Source organism: Leptopilina boulardi, unplaced genomic scaffold (genome assembly GCF_019393585.1).
Source record: "Leptopilina boulardi isolate dan_hultmark-lab unplaced genomic scaffold, ZJU_Lbou_2.1 LbouV2_324, whole genome shotgun sequence".
Classification (NCBI taxonomy): domain Eukaryota; kingdom Metazoa; phylum Arthropoda; class Insecta; order Hymenoptera; family Figitidae; genus Leptopilina; species Leptopilina boulardi.
Genome location: NW_026137890.1, coordinates 2,320,323 through 2,341,587, shown reverse-complemented (window position 1 = coordinate 2,341,587; position 21,265 = coordinate 2,320,323). Strand labels below are relative to the sequence as shown.

At 27.4% G+C, this 21,265-nt stretch overlaps 1 protein-coding gene across 1 annotated transcript in view; it reads left to right on the top strand.

Annotated features, from left to right (window-relative positions):
- Positions 1–21,265, top strand: part of LOC127284387 (acetylcholine receptor subunit beta-like 1) — a 45,046-nt gene that overhangs the window by 6,168 nt on the left and 17,613 nt on the right. The window contains exon 3 of the mRNA XM_051309790.1: positions 14,918–15,072. Coding sequence (XP_051165747.1) covers positions 14,918–15,072 — 155 coding nt within the window. The remainder of the gene's footprint in view (positions 1–14,917; positions 15,073–21,265) is intronic.

Here is a 21,265-nt window from a genome sequence, read left to right as displayed (position 1 = left end):
GAGTTCTGCTATACTTATGTTCTGTTGAATGGAAATTCTGTCAGATAAAATTTCTGTTAAGTGACATTTCTGTTCGATAAAAATTCTGTCCAATCAAACGTCTGTCCAATGAAAAGTCTGTTATATGAATTGTCTGCCATGTAAATATTTTGTCCAATAAAATTTCTGTTATATAAATTTCTGTCAAATGGCATTTCTGCTATATGAAGTTTTGGGGATTTTCATGCGTCTCCAATTTTTTTTATCCGACATTTTGAATTTTGAGAATCTAATATCAGATTCGTAACCAGTGACCGGAAAAACACCCAAAGTAACGAACTTTCAGAGAATTCAATTAGTGTTTAATTTTTTTTGATACGATATTTTAAATTTTGAAAATCTAATATCAGATTTGTAATCAGTAGTGGGATTACGAATATAGTGCTACACGGAAAGAAAAAGTCTAAAAAATATTTTAATACTGAGTATTAAAATGTTGGATGAAAGTGGCATTCTAAAGAAAAATTTTATATTGTATCTTAAATTAACAGAGAAATAACTTATAATAAAGTCTAAAGAAAATAAAGATTAATATGATTAAAGTTTTGATTGATATTAAATAAATTATAATACTGTATTAAAATACGAAATCTATGTATAAAATATTAAATCTTCATATTCATTGAAACATTTTTAAGACAGTATAGTAATTTTTTCCATACATTAAATTTATTAAAAAAAAATATTTTGCAATTTTAGATTATTGAAGCACCATATATCTTGATATTACACCCACAATTTCTTCTTTTTTCACCACTTATATACATTATAATCGCTAACGGTTATTTTTACTTAATAATCGTCTACCTAACAGAAAATCTTCGAACGCCGGGAATTGAACGCACCTAAAATTCTGTGATATTTGCTTTCTGACTTCTTAACGGGAAGCTTTTTCTACAGCTTGTTGAATATCTGTGGACAGCTTCTAGCAAAAGGTCTACCAGTTTGCTTGGTGAATGCTTTCCTAATGCCTGGTTTAATGTGTAAAAAAGCAATTCTATTTGCTTTTCACAAGTTGCAAATTAATATGTAATTTAATTACCTTTTTTACACTTCCTGAAAACTAGAATAATTTCATTAAATTAAACTAAATCGAAAAATCATAAAAATTCTATAGTAATTTGTAAATCCGTTTTATACAATTAATAATTATTCTTTATACATTATATAAAAATTATTTTTCAAAGAAAACGTTTATTTTTAAACACTTAAATTATATACGAAAAAAATTATATATAACTTGAGCAAAATTTGGGGTTAGGAATACGAACACGGTGAAAACCTTTTATATTGAATAATGAATACAATTTCTTAAAAAAAGACAAAATATTTAATATTTAAAAAAAAAGATTATTATTTTTAAACTTGATATTTATGAATATTTTTTATAAATAATATATTCTTTATTCTTTTAGAATAAATTAAAAAGACTGTGGAAATACCGAGTCTGACGTAAATAATTTTTCTTTAATTCTTCAATATTTAAATATAATAATCTAATACATAATATTTTTACGAGATAAATAAAGATGGAAAGAAAGGTTAAATTTAATTTTTGATCATTGTCATTTTTCCGCTGTTTCCTGAAACATCCATGACGCTTCATTTAATTTTCGCCACCTGAACGCTTTCTTTTTATATATGCAAAATCCTGCAACTCTTTGATAACTCTCTCAAAGCTACTTGAATGCTTTGTTTAAAACGTACAAAATTTGTTATTTTCAAGCTTTCCGTGGAAGCGAAAAATCGGCCATAACAGGCTTCCTGAAAGTTTTCTATAACTAGTTATCTACTGTCTCACAATTCTCTAATGGTTATCTCAATACTTCAAAACAACTTTTTGTTCAGCTTAACATAGCGTAGGATTTTCGACTGGGGTATTAAGAAAATTGTAGCTAATAATTATTATTATACAATGAAGGAAATACTTTTAAGAGTACTAAAATTAATATTATACTTTACGAAACTATCATTATACAGAACCTAAACTTTTTTAATACTTATATGAGAAAGATGATTCTGGATAAATTTCCTATACAAGTTTAAGAAAATTATCATACTGTTTAAAAGACTTTGTAGAATTGCGCATGCGTCAGTTTTATTCTAAATGAAAAATATCATTGACTACTATGCAAGCTCTTTCAGCGTGCGTTATGTAGTTAGTTGGTTAGGGTTGCGATCTATCAGTTTTAGGGTGTGCGTTCAATTCCCAGCGTTCGAAGATTTTCTGTTAGGTAGACGATTATTAAGTAAAAATAACCGTTAGCGATTATAATGTATATAAGTGGTGAAAAAAGAAGAAATTGTGGGTGTAATATCAAGATATATGTTGCTTCAATAATCTAAAATTGCAAAATATTTTTTTTTAATAAATTTAATGTATGGAAAAAATTACTATACTGTCTTAAAAATGTTTCAATGAATATGAAGATTTAATATTTTATACATAGATTTCGTATTTTAATACAGTATTATAATTTATTTAAGGGGAGGCACTAGTGAAATTTCAACACATTATAAAATACGTTGTTAAAGGGTGCCAATTTTTTTTCTGACATTACTATTTATATGTAATTATAATACATCATGAAAAAGTAGGAAAAATATTTATTAGTTACTACATATGTAAATAAACTCAAAATTCTGAAAAAATCAAAATTGTAACTTCTCTCATAATTTTTAATATTTTTCATCGTCAATTTTTTTCCATACTTTTTTCATGATTCTGAACGATTTTACGTATGGGTTTCAAAAAATTTCAATTTTTTCAAAAATTAAAATTTTGAAAAACTAAAAAATAATCCCAAAATAGTTAAAAATTATTTTTTTCAAATTTTTTAGATTAAAATACGTTTCTAAATTGCAAATAATGCAGAAAGAGAATTTACAATGCAAATTTTGAATATTAAAATATTGACTTGTGATTCGTTAAAAATGCAACTTCTTCTATAATTTTTAATATTTTTGAATGAAAATTTTTTCACACTCTTTTTTCATGATTTTAAACAACATTACGTATGGATTTAAAAAGTTTTTAATTTTTTCCAAATTTAACAATTCTAAAATCCACAATTTTTTTTATTTTTAATTTTAATTTTGTAGAGTTATTTTGCATCCTAAATAAGGTGAGAAAAAAAATTGACACCCCCCAACAACGTATTTTACGATATGTTGAAATTTCAGTGGTGCCTTCCCTTAATATCAATCAAAACTTTAATCATATTAATCTTTATTTTCTTTAGACTTTATTATAAGTTATTTCTCTGTTAATTTAAGATACAATATAAAATTTTTCTTTAGAATGCCACTTTCATCCAACATTTTAATACTCAGTATTAAAATATTTTTTAGACTTTTTCTTTCCGTGTAGTAGTCAATGATATTTTTCATTTAGAATAAAACTGACGCATGCGCAATTCTACAAAGTCTTTTAAACAGTATGATAATTTTCTTAAACTTGTATAGGAAATTTATCCAGAATCATCTTTCTCATATAAGTATTAAAAAAGTTTAGGTTCTGTATAATGATAGTTTCGTAAAGTATAATATTAATTTTAGTACTCTTAAAAGTATTTCCTTCATTGTATAATAATTATTATTAGCTACAATTTTCTTAATACGTCTCAAACATTTTATCATACACATAATAAAATTGATTAAAAATCTTAAAAGAAACGTTAGGAAATCAAATAAATATTACAATTATCCACTTTCGTCCAACTTTTCAATACAAGTTTAAAATATTCTTTAGATTTTTTCTTTCCGTGTAGTTGTTATGTTATGCTTTTCGTTATTTGGGGTTACTTTACAATAAAATAATTTAGAAAAAATTATTTGATTAAATATTTTGATAATTCGAATAAATTTAACCTGAATCCATAATTTTTAATTTCATACTTTCCGCTTTAAAAAGTACTCATAATATAATTTCTATCTTTGATCTTTACTAGCGAAACAATTGTGCTAACCTAAATCTGTGAAACTGATACAATTTTTTGAGTTACCTAGTAACAAAAAATCTTTTTTAAGTGAATGTAGCTTCAAATCGCTACGTAGCGAAATCTTCGTAGCACCGTTGCTATTCGTAATCCCACTCCAGCGACCTCAAAAACCCCCTAATAACGAGCTTCCAGAGAATTCAATTAATGTTTAATTTTTTTGATCCGCCATATTAGATCCGCCATTTGGAATTTTGAGAATCTAATATCAGATTGGTAATCAGTGACCGAAAAAACTACCCGAGTAACGAGCTTTCAGAGAATTCGATTAGTGTTTAATTTTTTTGATCTGCCATTTTGAATTTTAACATTAATTTCCACTATTTATTACACTTTCAAATGCTTTAAAATAATAAATTAATACTTTTTCACTGTTTTTCTATTATTAAAAAATCATATCTAAAACATTTTTTATTGAATTATATAAAAATTTGACAGAATACCCTACTATAACAGTGCTCCATATTTTATCTTTTATTTCACTTATTTCGTATTAAATTTATACAAATAAGGTCTTAAATTACTTATGAACACTTTTTCTACAAATCCCAATAAATTCTTTATCATATTGGATACTTGTAAATGATGATATATGTACCCGGTAAAAAGGCTTGCATTAAAAAGTTTTGAAATTTTTTCAATTCCTATGAACTTCTTTTGTCCATTGTATTTAATTCCCCAGAGAGGTATCAAAAAAATTAAAGTTGTATTCCTTTCTATCCCGTGTGGAAATCTTCCCAAAGTCGCCCAAAGTGAGATTGTGCGCCAACCTGGGCCAAACTTGGCTTCCCAAAGTTTGAAAAAATGAGTAAAATAAAATAAAATGATTCAATTAATTAAATAATTTTATAAATATTATTCTGGATAAATAAACAAGACTGCAACTGTAAAAAGTTTATAAATCTTTTTTTTTAGTGAGCTTGGGCAAACTTTGGGTCAACCCATTTTGGCCCAAACTGGGATTTCCCAAGGTTTTCCTAAACTGAAATTTAATTGAATTTTCTGTTACAAATCAATGAAAAATTTTAATATAAAAATATTTTTAAACATTTTAAACCTGCAGAATCTTTGTTACTATTTAAATAAAATAAATAAATTATTTACAAAAATTGGTTAAAAGTTTAATATTTATTTAACTTTAATTTTTTATAAATAATTTATTCAACTAAATTTTATTTATATATACACTGAGAAAATATTTTGTATAAAGTTTACACAAAAAGTTGGGTAAAATGGCTACACATGCGCTTTTGAACAAAGTTTCACCAACTGTAGTTAAAAATAAATTTTTAGTAGGTGAAAATAAAATTGATGAATTTTTAAAATAAACTTCATAAAATTTCAGCAACACTTTGAAAAGTATATAAAACTGTGAGATAATTATCAAACCACATTTGAATAAAATGTAGTCTAAAAATGTGGGAGAACGTATTCAACACATTGCACAGTGGCCGATTTCTCGAAAAACCTGGCCAAAAATCGAAAAATGATATGATTTCAACCAAAATTGGTATACGCATGTTTTTTGGGCTTCTGAATTCAAATTTTACATTGGTTGTGTCAAATTCAAAATGGCGGATCCAAAATGGCCGTTTAGATTTTAAAAAACTTTGCTGAAAATCGAAAAATGATGCGATTTCAACCAAAATTGGTATACCCATGTTTTTTGGGCTTCTTAATTCAAATTTTACATTGGCTGTGTCAAATTCAAAATGGCGGATCCAAAATGGCCGTTTAGATTTTAAAAAACTTTGCTGAAAATCGAAAAATGATACGATTTCAATCAAAATTGGTATACCCATGTTTTTTGGGTTTCTGAATTCAAATTTTACATTGGTTGTGTCAAATTCAAAATGGCGGATCCAAAATGGCCGTATAGATTTTAAAAAACTTTGCTGAAAATCGAAAAATGATGCGATTTCAACCAAAATTGATATACCCATGTTTTTTGGGCTTCTGAATTCAAATTTTACATTGGTTGTGTCAAATTCAAAATGGCGGATCCAAAATGGCCGTTTAGATTTTAAAAAACTTTGCTAAAAATTAAAAAATGGTACGATTTTAACCAAACTTAGTATACTTACGTTTACTGGGTTTCTGAAATCAAATTTTACATTTGTTTTATCAAATTCAATATGGCGGATCCAAAATATTTGCTGGTATTATAAAATTGCGTAAATGTGTTAGAGCTTATTTTTTTTAAATTACAGACAGTGCTTAAATTTTAGTTTAAAGCGAATGCGAATGAAGAAAAAGTCAGTCTTTCACGTTCAGTTGCACCGCCGGCCGGTGCAACGCGCTGTCGGTAAACCGCGCTTAGTGAAATAAAAAGTGATACCAAAACTGCAGGGGCAGCTTGGGGCAACTGATTTCAATTAAAATGAATTAAAAATATATTCTAGTTTATGATAATACCAGGTAGAGCGCGGATATCGGTGGATTTCACAACTATTTTCTTGATTTACGTTGATAAAACAATACAAAAATCGTCGCCATGAATAGCGATGTTTAATGTCATTTTTTAAAAACTGTACGTTTTAAATGTGATTATAAATACATTCAACATATTTCATACACCTTTGTTAATAATTCCCAAAAAAAGATATTCAAAAATCTGCTGTATATTAGTATATTTTCACTATTTTAACTGTGACGAAAATTTATAGTTATGAAACGTTCTGAGTAAATCTCTGGCAAAGATCACTTTTACTTGTTCACATAATAAATTGGTGATAAAAAAAGTGTAATTTTTTTTCGCAAAATTATGCAGTGAACCCTCCTTTATAATATTCAACAATAAAAAGTATAAATTTCTAAAAAAATTTTTTTGACTTTTGGCCAGGTTTTTCGGGAAATCGGCCACTGTGCATTGCAGAGTTTCACCTTTTAAAGCTTAAATTTCAGTCAAGAGTTGGGTAAAATGTGAACTTTAAATGTGAATGAGTCAGGTAAAATATTATTGGTGGGGGGATACGGGCAAAAAATCATTCTTACTTATCGACAATTGGTTCCAGCATTGATTCCTGTATTATCTACACTATGAAAACTGTCAATAAATTATTTTTTATTGTCGATGGTTGATTTTCATACTTAGCACGAATTCCGACGACTCTCCTCCAACAGCCTTTTAATTTTTCCTCATCTTTTCTTACAAACTGGAACACAGCCGTATCTTTTTCTAAGTCTGAAACTATTCTACAAAAGAATTTTAGCACAACTTCGTCTTTCTAATAAATATGTTACAAGAATTGTAGTTAATCGTTCTAAATATGATTTTGATATGGAAAATAATTGTGTTTTTTGTAATGAGGAAAATGATGACTTCCATCATATTATGGTGGAATGCCCGGCGTGGAAACATGTTCATGAAAGATTGTTCCTCAGAAACCCTAATTGTGATGCAACGGACCATTGGCTAAACATCATATCCTCAAATAATATAGTAGAAATTAAAAAATTTATTAATATGTTTATCACTATTTTGAATGCGAGAGATTTTAGGATTTGCTGAACCATCGTACAGATATTTTTATATACTCTTTTTTTTTGTCTTTTGTAATTTATTTTGTATAAAACGACAATTATGTATCTCACTCAAGTTTGTAACTCCTCTTGTATGAACGTAGTGTTCACCAGACAAGCGTAAATAAAAATAATAATAATAATAATACTTAGCACGAATTTCTGCAGTACATACACATTATCGCTTTTTCTCTCACACACCTTATAATACGCACAATAAATATAATAAGCTTACATATAACCTAACCTAAGACACATACAACGCAATACTAATTTCGCTCGCAGTTACATTGAACGGAGTGATTTTAACTGTCCTTATATATCAAGTGGCAGAAAAATTCACAACTTGTGAGAAACGCTTGTAAAGTGAATAAATGATTTATTTTACTTTTATAATTATATTATTGACTCTTATAATAGAATAAAATATATTGCGGTCAATTAATTATGGTTTAGAAATTAAAAATTTCATTCAAGTTTTTAATTTAAAATAAAAAAAATATGAAAAAATATTAATCTATTTAAAAAAACAGAATAAAAATAAAGTTAAAAATTATTTATCAGAAGAAATAGTAATTTATTTTATATTGTAATAAATAACTAAATAGAATATAAATTATATTGAAATTTATAGAATAACAGATTTTTTCATGTGAATTAGATAAACATAAAAGCAAAGTTTTGAAATAATTTTTTTTTAATTTTCAAATAAACAATAATAAACTAATAATAATAAAATGTTTAACATTAAATGAAAAGACTTATTATGAAATCCCATTTTTTAGTGTGATAGGTTCAGGTGCGTAATAAAAAAACTTGGCGCCCTGTTAAAATATATATGGTTTTATAATCTATAATTGTTGATAATTATTCACTTTTATCTTTCTGAACTGCTTTATTAAAACTAAATGCTAAATGTAAATAAGTAAACTTATTTACAAATTTTTTAAAAGTTTTATAAATAATATTTAAGTAAAAAATTTTTACGGGTGACTAGAGTTTCACATGCAGTCCTGGCAGAAGGTGCGTGGTGGGGACATACTATAAAAAGTGCATAAATTTTTTCTTCTTTTATGTGCTTGGGCAAAGTTTGGGTCATCCCACATTGGCCCCAACTGGGATTTCACAAAGTGAAGTTTATTTGAATTTGCTGTTACATATCAGTAAAAATTGATAAACATCAATATTTTTTAAACAATTAGTATTACAAACAAATTCAGTTACCGTAGAAATTTATATTTCATGAAATTAATAAATAAATTACAAAAAATTAGTTAAAAGTTTAATAATTTTTAACTACAATTTTTAAAACAATTTATTCAACTAAATTATTATTTATTCATATAAATTTCATTATGAATATACATTAAAAGTATACCATTAATTAATTGCAATTTTTGTTAATATAACCCGTCATCTAATTACTGTATGTCCAGTCGTAGGTTCGAATCCCGTCGGGTGTTAGAGAATTTATTTCATAAGTTTGTGTTAATTCTAAGGTACATCTATTAAATATGACAAAATCGAAAAATATGCGATTCATGTACCTTAATAACCTTTTTTTTTTATTTTTTTAGGGTTCTGTACTCGGTTCGGAACCCTATTAATATCGGTTTTTTTAAAATCATGTACCCCCCCCCCTAGTGGCCATACGAATTTATCTGGAGGGCTGAAATTTGGTATACATATGCATTTTTGCGTGTAGATTACAGGAAAAATATAGCGAACCTGATTGGAATTGATTATCAAAGCGTTGTCAAGGTAAAACCATGAATTTTTACGAATAATGCCTAAAAATGACTATGTAACCCCCCCTAGCGGCCACATCCTTTGACATAAAGAGCTCAAATTTAGTACACTTACGTATTTTTATGTGAAAATTACAGGAAAAATATAGCGAACTTGATTCAAACCAATTTCGAAATAAATGGTTTAATCTCCCTAGCGCACACAATATTCAACCCAGATTGTTCATATTTGCTGTATAAATGTATTGTTACGTGAAAATTACAGGGAAAAAATGTAAGCACGATTGGAGTTGTTGATCAAATTTTATCAAATTTTTAAAGAAAAATGATAATTTTAGGGAAAAAATGTATTTTTCCACCACAAACGGAAAAATTTTTATTTAAAATGATTCAAATTTATACATTTTTACGTATTTTTACGTGTAGATTACAAAAAAAATATATCGAGGACGATTGGAGTTGAATTTTTCTGGTGCTGTCAAGAAAAAACTGATTATTTTAGAAAAAATTATGAATTTTCTTCCAATAACGAAGAAAATTTTATCTAAAGGGCTTTAAATTTATTCATTTTTACTTATTTTTATGTCTAGATTATAGAAATAATTTAATAAACATGATAAGAAATGGAAAAAGTGGACTTTTTCCTAAAGTTTATTTCTTCAGTCGTTATAACTCTAAAATAATAAAATCGGACAAGTGCGAATTACACTCGCACTGAAATCGAGGGTTCCGTACTCGAAGCGAACTTATTTGGTATACAAACAAATGTTTAAAAAGATGGGTTGTATGTCAAATAATATTAGTGATACGAAGAGGAACAATTTTCTTAAATTTTTATACAAAATTGTTCCTTTTTATATCACCCAATGGGAAATATACCATTGGCGTATTAATGGCCTAATAATGGGAGCCAGGGATGCCAATATAATTTTAATAATGGTACCCAATAATGGACCATTATTGGTAAAGTCATGGGCTGTCCACGCCGATGGCAATGATTGGCAACCAATAATTAGCCATATATTAAAAATTTAATAATAATTTAGAAAATCAATTGCTTAAAATTAATTTTTTTTATTTTTATTATTTTTCTATAGTTATTAGGGGAGAGTAGTCAGGGTTGGACAGTGGTCAGGGTTGAGCCATCGCGTTTTTTTTGTTTTATCACACTAGATCCATCTGTCTTTGTATGTAAGTATTTATTAGCAATGTCAGCGAACTTTTCACATTCGTTGCAGTGAAGTGTGCGAACAATAAAGACGTATTATGCAAGTCAGTGCTGTACGCTCAACAAAAAACTTTTTTCTTGTTTCAAAAGAAGACAATTAAGTGCAGAAAAAATATGTCAAAGACAAAGTAACTTCACTAAAATTGTTCATTAAGATGTTATATGAAAATGTGGAATGTAATATGGTGTTTGGATCTCTGTAAAAAAATTATTTTGTGGCCTAAAAAAATTATCACGATAGGAAAATAATTTGTTTGTCAATATTTCTCTGTAAAAAAATTAATTAACTAAATAATGTAATTATTAGTTAATTAATTTTTTTTTACTATGAAAATTTAACAAAAATATTATTTGTAGCACAAAACAATATCACAATGAGAAAATAATTTTTTCTTCAAATTTTCTTTGTAAAAAACTTATTTGTGTCTTAAAAAAAATCACGATGAAATATAATTTTGTTGTAAAAATTTCTCTGTAAAAAAATTTTACAAAAATATTATACGTAGCGCAAAAGCGCAAAAAAATATGACGATGAGAAATTTACTTATTTTTAAATTTTCTCAGTAAAAAAATTATTTGTGGCCAAAAGAAATATATAATGATGAGAAAATAATTTTTTTTGTCAAAATTTATCTGTAAAAAAAATTTAACAAAAAAATTATTTTCTTTATCGTAATATTTTTTTTGGCCACAAATTTTTTTTAGCAAATTTTCGTTGAAAAAAATTAATTAACTAATTATTAAGTATGACATTATGTTATTAATAATTATATATTAATTTAATTATTTATTAAATTAATTATTTGTCATATTTAAAATAAAATATCTAATAAAATCAAATTTTTCAAATGTTCCCGCGCTTCGCTGATATCAGCTCTGAACTTTAGTTCGCTCAACGCCACATGGAGGGCGAACATCATAACTGTTTCTCGCAGTTGAGGTGCCATTAGATTGGTATATAAGCAGTGATCGAAAATTCTTCTTGAAAAATACGTCCCAACCATACCTCCGGTTGCACCAGCCATATTAAATAGCTAGCTTTAAATTGTTAGCACAACTAGAATATATGGCTGTAGGAACCATATATTTGGAAAACATACAAATGCTAATATGGATGTGACAACCATTTTTAATTGATGCTTCGACCATTATTTAGTGTACCATATTAATATTGTTGAAGCAACCATTTTATATGGTTACAATTTATGTTTATTTAATTTGTTTAATATTATCAATAAGGTTATTTTTGATTAATTTAAAACATTGAGTCCCATAAAAACGTATTTATTTTTTTGAAATAATCGCCAAATACAAATTCGTTAACAAAATAAACAATCGTATCGCACCTTTTATTATAGTATTATAATAATTATAGTGCGTGCCTAAGTGTCGCAAACATTGAAGAATTTCCCCATTTACAAATTATGACTGGGAAAGGTGAATGTAAATTGTTTAAAAGAACGCACTCAGCTTCCATTTTTTAACTTAAAAAACACATTAACCGGGATCAATATAATTCTTAAATGATTATAGAAAATGTTTAGGACTGCGGACATATACACGTTTCGCGACACTTGGAATTAATGCGAGTAATATAGACGTAATATATTGCATCACCGCGCAGACAAGGTGCGCAGGCGTCTATAGGGGCCTTAGCAATTCAAAAATGGATAGGATAACAAAACTGTTAAAATCCAAACCAATATTGTTACCTCAACTAAAGCTATGGTTGATATATCCATATCATAGGTACAAATATTATATGGTTGCCACAACCATTCTTTTTTGTCAATGTAACCATACTGAAAGCTGCTTCAGCTATATGTATGGATGCCTCAACAATATTATGACCAACAATATTTTTATGGTTGGGACAAAGATACCTTTTCTTTCCGTGTTTATCTCGGAAATTCAAATATGTGCCCACGTGAAAAAGTTCCCGGGATTCTCCCGGGAGATTCCCGGGAATTTCTCAGAAAAAATTCCCGCAAACTTGTTAACCCTTACGTGAAGCATTGTAGGTGTCTCTGAAACAAAAAACTTTTGTTTAAGGCGTAAAAAATTTTTGTAAGTATTTAAAAAGTTTCATTTAACACTAGGAAGTACCCAGAAGCATATTTAAAGTTTAGGTTATGAAATTTCAAATTCAGACAATTTTGTTGGTATTTTTGTATGTTATGTTTAATACTTCGAGAATGTTTTATAGTTAAAAAAAATTAATCAAAATGTTTTATTCTGTAATTTAGTAAATGTCTGTACATAAAAGTTTAATAAAAATTAAAAATCAACGATATTTTTGAAGATATTTAAGTTGTTTTTCAAGAATTAAAAATATAAATATAAATTGATAAATAAATAATCAGAAGAAAAAATTTTAATTATGATAAAAACTTTTTGTTTGAAATTACATGGAATAAATAATTAACTGATTTAAATTTAATTTGACGGAGACAGTTGATAAAAATCAATTGACCTAGGAGCAAATATTTGAAGGTTAATTGTAGATATTTGATTTTGACTGAGTTTAGGTAATATGATAATTGCTTCTCGTAAACGATTGAGCTGTTTAACATAAACTTCCCTGAAAAAGTTTATGAAAACGACCTGAACACTAGGAAAATATTTTGAAACTTCCTAGTGATCATTTATCACGTTTTAAGGTTAACTTGTTCCAGAAGTTGACGAAAAATTACCCGGAGTAATCATAGGTACCTGGAAATCTCTTGTAGCGATCGTCTTTCATATTTTAGGGTTTTCTTCCTCGAAGAAGTTATCGAAATTTAACTAACTTTTAGAGAAGTACCTGGAGAGATCCTAGTAATCGACTATTGATTTTTTTCAGTTTAATACATTGGAAAATGTCGATTAATTACCTGGATCTCAGACTGAAACCTTGAATAGGTTTCTATAAGTAATTAACATGCAAAATATGATTAACCTAAACTTTAAATATGCTTCTGGGTACTTCCTAGTGTTAAATGAAACTTTTTAAATACTTACAAAAATTTTTTACGCCTTAAACAAAAGTTTTTTGTTTCAGAGACACCTACAATGCTTCACGTAAGGGTTAACAAGTTTGCGGGAATTTTTTCTGAGAAATTCCCGGGAATCTCCCGGGAACTTTTTCACGTGGGTGGACAGAAACGGAATTCAAAAGTATTTACTTTTGTAGTAAATAACAATGAAATGGTGGAATTTTTCAATACTTTTTAATGTAAGTCTTCTTACCGGGTAATGTTATTCTTCTATTTATTCTTCTTCAAAAATTTTTATATATTTAGGTGTGGCTTCGATTAATCAGGCCAATTCGATGAAACTTGTATACTCAGTATAAGAATATTCTTGCAGTCGCGTAATTAATATCTTCAGGATGACATGGGTTCTGTAGTCCTTGATCAACTGAGTCAATATTATACTTGAATATTCTAAATATTTTATATAAACAAAAAATAATGGTTGAATGAGTTAAAATGTGTTAACTTTTTCTAAATAAATAAACATTTGAAATGTTTAATAGTTGAATTATTTTACATAATAGGGTATTTTCTGTAAAAACGCCCGTGTAGAAACAGCCGTAAATAGCTTTACTAATAAAACACCGTTAGAAAGGTTCCTAAAAGGTTGTCTCATTAATGCTTTTTTTCATCTAGCCTTATGAGGGCCCTATAATTTCCTGATCAGGTTAGAAAATACGTTCCCTTCTTACGTTTCTGGTTAAGTCATTACTTTTAAAAACGTCTGCATAAAAGAATTTAAGTATACTATCTGAAAATTTTTTACATGTAAGTTGTAACGCGTCCAGGGTTTGGTCCCCATAACGTTCAAATTTTAATTTAAGTTTTCGTGTTTAATTAGAATGTAAGTGTGTATCAAGTGTCATAAAAATCTACAATGATGTTTAATAATTAAATCAATGTTAATTATAATTTTTATTAATTATTAAAAATATTATTAGTAGTATAAAAAAATTTACTTGCATATAATTCTAATATAATTAGAATATGCAGCGGGGCAAATAGTAGAGGGTCCGCATTAGTTTTCCTTAGTTTGTCCCTAGTAATAATAAGGCAACCTTATTTAAGGTATAAGGTAATCTTATCAACCTTAAAATTTCTGCACGGGACTGACAAGTATCTGATCAGTTTTCCTTAAGTAGAGGATTAATCGTGAATATCGTCACGGCCAGGTCGGGCGCTGATCAGTTTCTTTGATACGGTCCATAGGGAAAATTGGTGTGGACCCCATTTTAATTTCTGCACGGGGAAGATTTTTTTAAAGAGATACCCAAAATGTTTACTTACATTTAACCAAAAAAAAAGTTATTTCAGAAATAATAGCATTTTTGTTTTCAAATTATCTTAAAATATGTAATAATTTTTCAGAATGAAAAAAATCAAATTATGAAATCTAATGTCTGGTTAAGACTGACGTGGACAGATTATCAACTACAGTGGGATGAATCTGACTATGGTGGAATTGCTGTTTTGAGATTACCACCTGATAAAGTGTGGAGACCTGATATTGTGCTTTTTAACAAGTAGGTATTAAATCTTTAAGGTATTACACCGGTTGCAATAGAAGCCAAAAATTCTTGTTGTATTTGTTAGGTAGTGAAAGACATTTAACCCGCCAGCACTCGCGCTGTAGAGCCAACACTGCCAACAGAAAACTGCTGTTTTAGTATTGGAATGCTGCTGTTATAGCATTGTGATACAGAGCAATTCGCAGTATCACAATGCTAAAACGGCATTATTCCAATATTGAAACAGCAGTTTTCTGTTGTGGTATGTGGTATAAATTTATTTTATTGATTTAAGTAAATTAAACTACTTAATAAAAATAAAGCAGTATTTAATGCTACACTGAAAGAAAATTATTTGTAAAATGTACGAAAACACGTATTACATTTTAATATATTTTATTTCAATTTAGGGAAATTTGTACTTTTTTTAGAATAACATATAAAGTTCGTTCATATTCTATAACGTAGTTTTTTACAATATATATATATATATATATATATATATATAGGGGAGAGTGACAAACAGTAGGACACTTTTTTTCAAAGACATATTAATATGTCACTTTTATATATTTTTGAACACTTTTTGGTATTACCATAAAGTTTGAACTCTTTTCTACACAATGCACATATTCTATTAAGATTATATTGTGATTAAATAAAAAAATTTGAAGTTTTTGAAACTTGATACATTTTTCTTGTTTTGAAGGTTTGTGTTTAACAGTGGGACACCTATTATTAAGTACCGAATAATTATTTCAATAATAATTTTCTGCTTCAAACTTTGTAAATATATATATTTTGCATTAAATAACGTTAACAAATGTTGCAAAACACTTATAATTTAATAATATTTTACATTTTTATAATACGATGTCAAGTTTCGCATATAAAAAATTGCTATTATTTTTTTTCACGTTTTTTTTCATAACCTAAAAACAATTTGGAGCGAAATTTAAATAGTCGTTCTCTTATCAAGTGTTACTTTTTAAATGTTGTCGAACAATAATTGTAATAATTATTAATTATAAATTTTGAATTTTTTATTGTTTTTTAGCATTAAAAAATCACATTTTCAGTCGCTGTGTAAGTATAAATGCGCATGCGTATAGCTGACGGAACTTATAATCAGTGTTGACAAAATCCACGTTTCATAAACTTAAATTTTTGCCTGTCCCAGTGTTTAAATTAAGCAATCGCAAGAAATTATTTAAATAAAAATTGTTTGCATTTTAAAATATTTTAAATTATTGGATATCCCTATTGAAAAAAAACACGTATAATTGTACGTATAATAATACGTATAATTATACGTATTATTATACGTATAATTATACGTATAATTATACGCATAATTATACGCATAATTATACGTATTATTATACGTATAATTATATGTATTATTATACGTATAATTATACGTATAATAAGACATACGAATTTGAAACAAGAATTATACGTATAATTATACGTATAATAATACGTATAATTAATTATACGTATAATAATACGTATAATTATACGTATTATTATACGTATAATTATAATTCTATTAAAACTAGAATAATAGAATAGAATAGATTAATTAGTAGCAAAATAACGCTGAAAATTTTTAGAAATTTTAAAATGCAAATTAAATTTCACGAAAAAAAATATCGTCGAATGTCAATTCAAGCAGTCACCCATCCAAGTACTAACCGCGTCCAACGTTGCTTAACTTTCGTGATCTGATGAGAACTTGTTCCTTCGCCTTGGTGTTTCCGCTGTCTTGTCATGATTAATAACTATGTCGTATAAGTATTGTATCGCACCTAACCTCACTTTTAGTGATACTTATACGACAAAGTTATTAATCAAGACAAGACAGCGGAAACACCAAGGCGAAGGAACAAGTTCTCATCAGATCACAGAAGTTAAGCAACGTTGGACGCGGTTAGTACTTGGATGGGTGACTGCTTGAATTGACATTCGACGATATTTTTTTTCGTGAAATTTAATTTGCATTTTAAAATTTTTAAAAATTTTCAGCGCAATTTTGCTACTAATTAATCTATTCTATTCTATTATTCTATTTTTAATAGAATTATAATTATACGTATAATAATACGTATAATTATACGTATAATAATACGTATAATTAATTATACGTATTATTATACGTATAATTATACGTATAATTCTTGTTTCAAATTCGTATGTCTTATTATACGTATAATTGTACGTATAATAATACGTATAATTATACGTATAATAATACGTATAATTATACGTATAATTATACGTACAATTATACGTATAATTATACGTACAATTATACGTATAATTATACGTATTATTATACGTATAATTATACGTGTTTTTTTTCAATAGGGATTATACTTAAAAACATGAGTAAACGATGTAACAATTACACTTTTTTTTAAAACTGTCCTCTCTATATAAAAATAATTATTGTATTTCAAGAAAAAATTTACTCTGGTACGTCAAAAACTGTTTTTTTCAATTTTCTTTGAAAATAATGAATCAATGTGGCTAAAATTTTTGGAGATAGTGCATGTGTTGTCATAAACATGGTTTACATTTAAATTTTGGTCAAGTTTCTTTAAGTAGTTTTTCAGAAAATTAAAGTGTCCTACTGTATAAACTTTCCCACTTTTTGTCACTCTTCCCTATACTAACCACTGGAATTATTTAGCACGTGTGAGAAAAAAATTTACTTGTAATACCTTAAACCCGAAAATAATTTAATAGGATATGAACTAATGCAAATTGCGTAACTTTATAAAGATCATTTTTCAGTATAAATTTTTAAATAAAATTAAATAATGTTTTCTCATATACGTGTAAATTCTGCCTTACAGATAAAAAAGATCGCAAGCGCCATTGTCGTTATTACTATAGTATAAACATGAGAAAATCAACCTTAGCGACAATGGCGCTTATGTATCTCTTTAATTTGTACGGCGAATTAATAATATAACAAAGACTTTTAGTGATCGCGGATTTAATCGGGACAGTTCGGGTTAAACACGAAGTCGGACTCGGTTGAATTCGGAAATTGTCGTGGAAGTCCAACACTTCATATAAAATTTTACGAATATCATTCTTCAAATAATATTTATTCTTACATTCATTATATATATTGATAAGAATTTATACAAGTTATACTTTATATACTTTTTCCCTAAATTGAAACACTTTATTTTAAATTTTCTTATGCATGTATCAATAAATGCAAATAATTTTTTTTCAGTGTAATAAATTATTTTATGAAAACAAATAAAAAATATTTGCATCAAATAAATAGTTGATTTATATGTGAACATTATGAAAAATAAATATTTCTAAAACCTTTCTACTTTTGCTATACACGGAGAGAAATGGATGGTAAGATCTTATTATCTTAAGATGGTTAAAAGTAGATATTATCCGATAACACCATTATGCTACTCGGTACCATCAAAGATGTTACAAAAAATATGGTTATGTTACCCACTATAATCAAGATGTTACTCCTTACAATCTGGATAGTAACTGATAGAATCTAGATAGCTGTCCGTATATGTAAGATCAAATATGGTACCTGGTATTATCTAGATAATACTCCGTACCATCTATTTCTCTCCATGTAATATTAAAATAAATGTAATTCCAACAATAATTTATTTTAATAATTATTAAAGCAATAAATATATGACTAATAGGGTGGTCCAACAATTTTTTTTTAATTTTTCCAAGTCTTACACTCTTAATATCTTTTACATGTTAAAAAAACTCTCCTAATTTTTTCAGATTTTTGAAACAATTTCTAGAGGTCGCTATTGTCGCACAAAGTACGGAAATCCATTATTTTTTAAAGAAAATATATTTAATCTGATTTTTGGTGTTAAAAGCATTTCAGCATTGCGTAAAATAATGTTTCAAGAACTGCTCTTTCAGATTCTGCAATGAAAATTGAAATAGCTTTAAGGAAAAAAATATATAGCTACTTTCAGATAAAAAAATGATATTTTTTAAACATTGTCCGTCGTAAATGATTTTTTTTGTAGTTTTACAGTATCAGGATATGTACGAACGCTTTCAATATCGCTTCCGCAAGTCCTGAGATGCATAAAGTATATTTACGGATTTCAAAATTCAACATGGCGGTCTTTAAAATGGCTGTCAAGAGTCTACAAATGTAGTTTTATATCGAACATTATGTAATTTAGTACTACATTCTATCACATATTGATGAAAATGCTTACTGTTAGGCATTTGAGATCGTTTACTGTAAACCTCACAACACAGTAAACAAATTCAATTTGCCGTTCTAACATCGCTAACCAAAAGATATAAAAAAGTACGTAGAAATTCCCAGAAATAACTATTCGGTGATTTTCGATTTCGCTGATTGCAAATATGGTCACAGATTTTCAAAATTCAAAATGGCGCTTCTAACATGGCGAAACAGAAGTATATAAAACTACGTAAAAATACCTAGAAATAACTACTCTGTGCTTTTCGATATTTCTGGTTGCGAAAAGAATATTATAATTAGTAAAAAGTCGCCTATTAATTAATGTCAAAATGACAGTCGAAATTTGAATTTTGTAATTGAAACTTGTATCATGTATGTAAGTAATAACTTAATAAATTCACATCATCAAATTTTGATGTAATGGCTCACATAACCTCAACATCTTTCATTATATTCTCTGATCAACACTATAACATCATTACAATTTTTAAGTAGTTTTTTATACTTTTGGTTCGCCACGTTAGATCCGACATTTTGAATTTTAAAAATCTGTGACCATATTTGCAATCAGCATCATCGAAAAGCTCCGAGTAGTTATTTCTGGGAGTTTTTACGTACTTTTTTATATTTTTGGTTAGCCATGTTAGATCCGCCATTTTGAATTTGGTTACTGTGTTGTGAGGTTTACAGTAAACGATCTCAAATCCCTAACAGAAAGCATTTTTATCAATATGTAATAGAATGTAGTATTAAATTCCATACATCTATTGAAAATCCCCACATGGGATCCTATATATGATTCCATATAGGTTCCTTTATAAAAACCGTTATGAAATCCTAGGTCCACATAGGAATCCACATAGAATTTCATGTAAAATCATACATAAAATTCGGACACGATTTGGTGTATGATTTCATGTAGGAATTTATGATGTTGTTTCTACATTAAAATCTATGTGAATTCCTACATTATTTCCCTATAATTTTTCTGGCATATTATTTTTGTCAATTTCCTTTATAATTAACTCTAGTGATGCACGACGGGACAAGAATTTTTTAAATCTTGCTTGACATTTCCCGATTTCATATAAGTTTTATGATATTGAGATACTTTGAATTTCAATTGTTGGATCTTGACATTTTTCGTCCCGATTTACCGGCAAGTTCAAGCAAGACTTTCTTTAATGTTAATTGTGCGATTAGTTGACATTTTCGTACTCTTTTAATTAAATATCATGGATGCAAATGATGAAAATATTAGTCTTGAAATAAATCAAAATAACCAAGACAGCAGAAAAACAACACTAGAAGATTCAAGGTTAATACTATAAAAATTTTATTTATGTTTAGTTTGTAATTTTTAAAAATATTGTTAAAATTTTCGTTGACATTAACCTACTTAAATTTGATTTCAATTGATAATTTAAGTTCAATTATATAATATCTGTGTATTTTATGTTACACGATAATAAAAAAAATAAAATTAAAAGAATTTTCCCAGACAGCACCGTTTTTCGCAGGGAGTTCGCGGGGAGTTCCCCGTGTTAAGTTCGGAAACTAAGTTGGGGAGCTTCAGGGGAAGTTCATGCGAGCTCTATATGTCCTCGGTTTTATAACTCGCGGTGCGAAGTTCAGGATAGTTATCCGATTAAGTTTGCCGAAAAATTGTGGATAAAAGTTTAGGAAATATTAAATTTTGAGTTTTACAGAAATTTGCTTTGTGAATTTCTTTAAAACTATCTCCGGAAAGTACTCTAAAGATATATAGACAAATTTCCTGTAAAATTAAAATGCAAGTTTTCAGTGAATTTTATAAGGTAAGTTTATTATAAATGTTTTATAATATTTATTAAATAAAAGTAAAATTAAAAAAATTTATTTTTCCCTTATTGCGCTTTCTTTTATTTTTCCCCAACATTAACGGCGCAATTTTCGGAAATAAATTTGGAGGAGCTGGGGATTGAACCC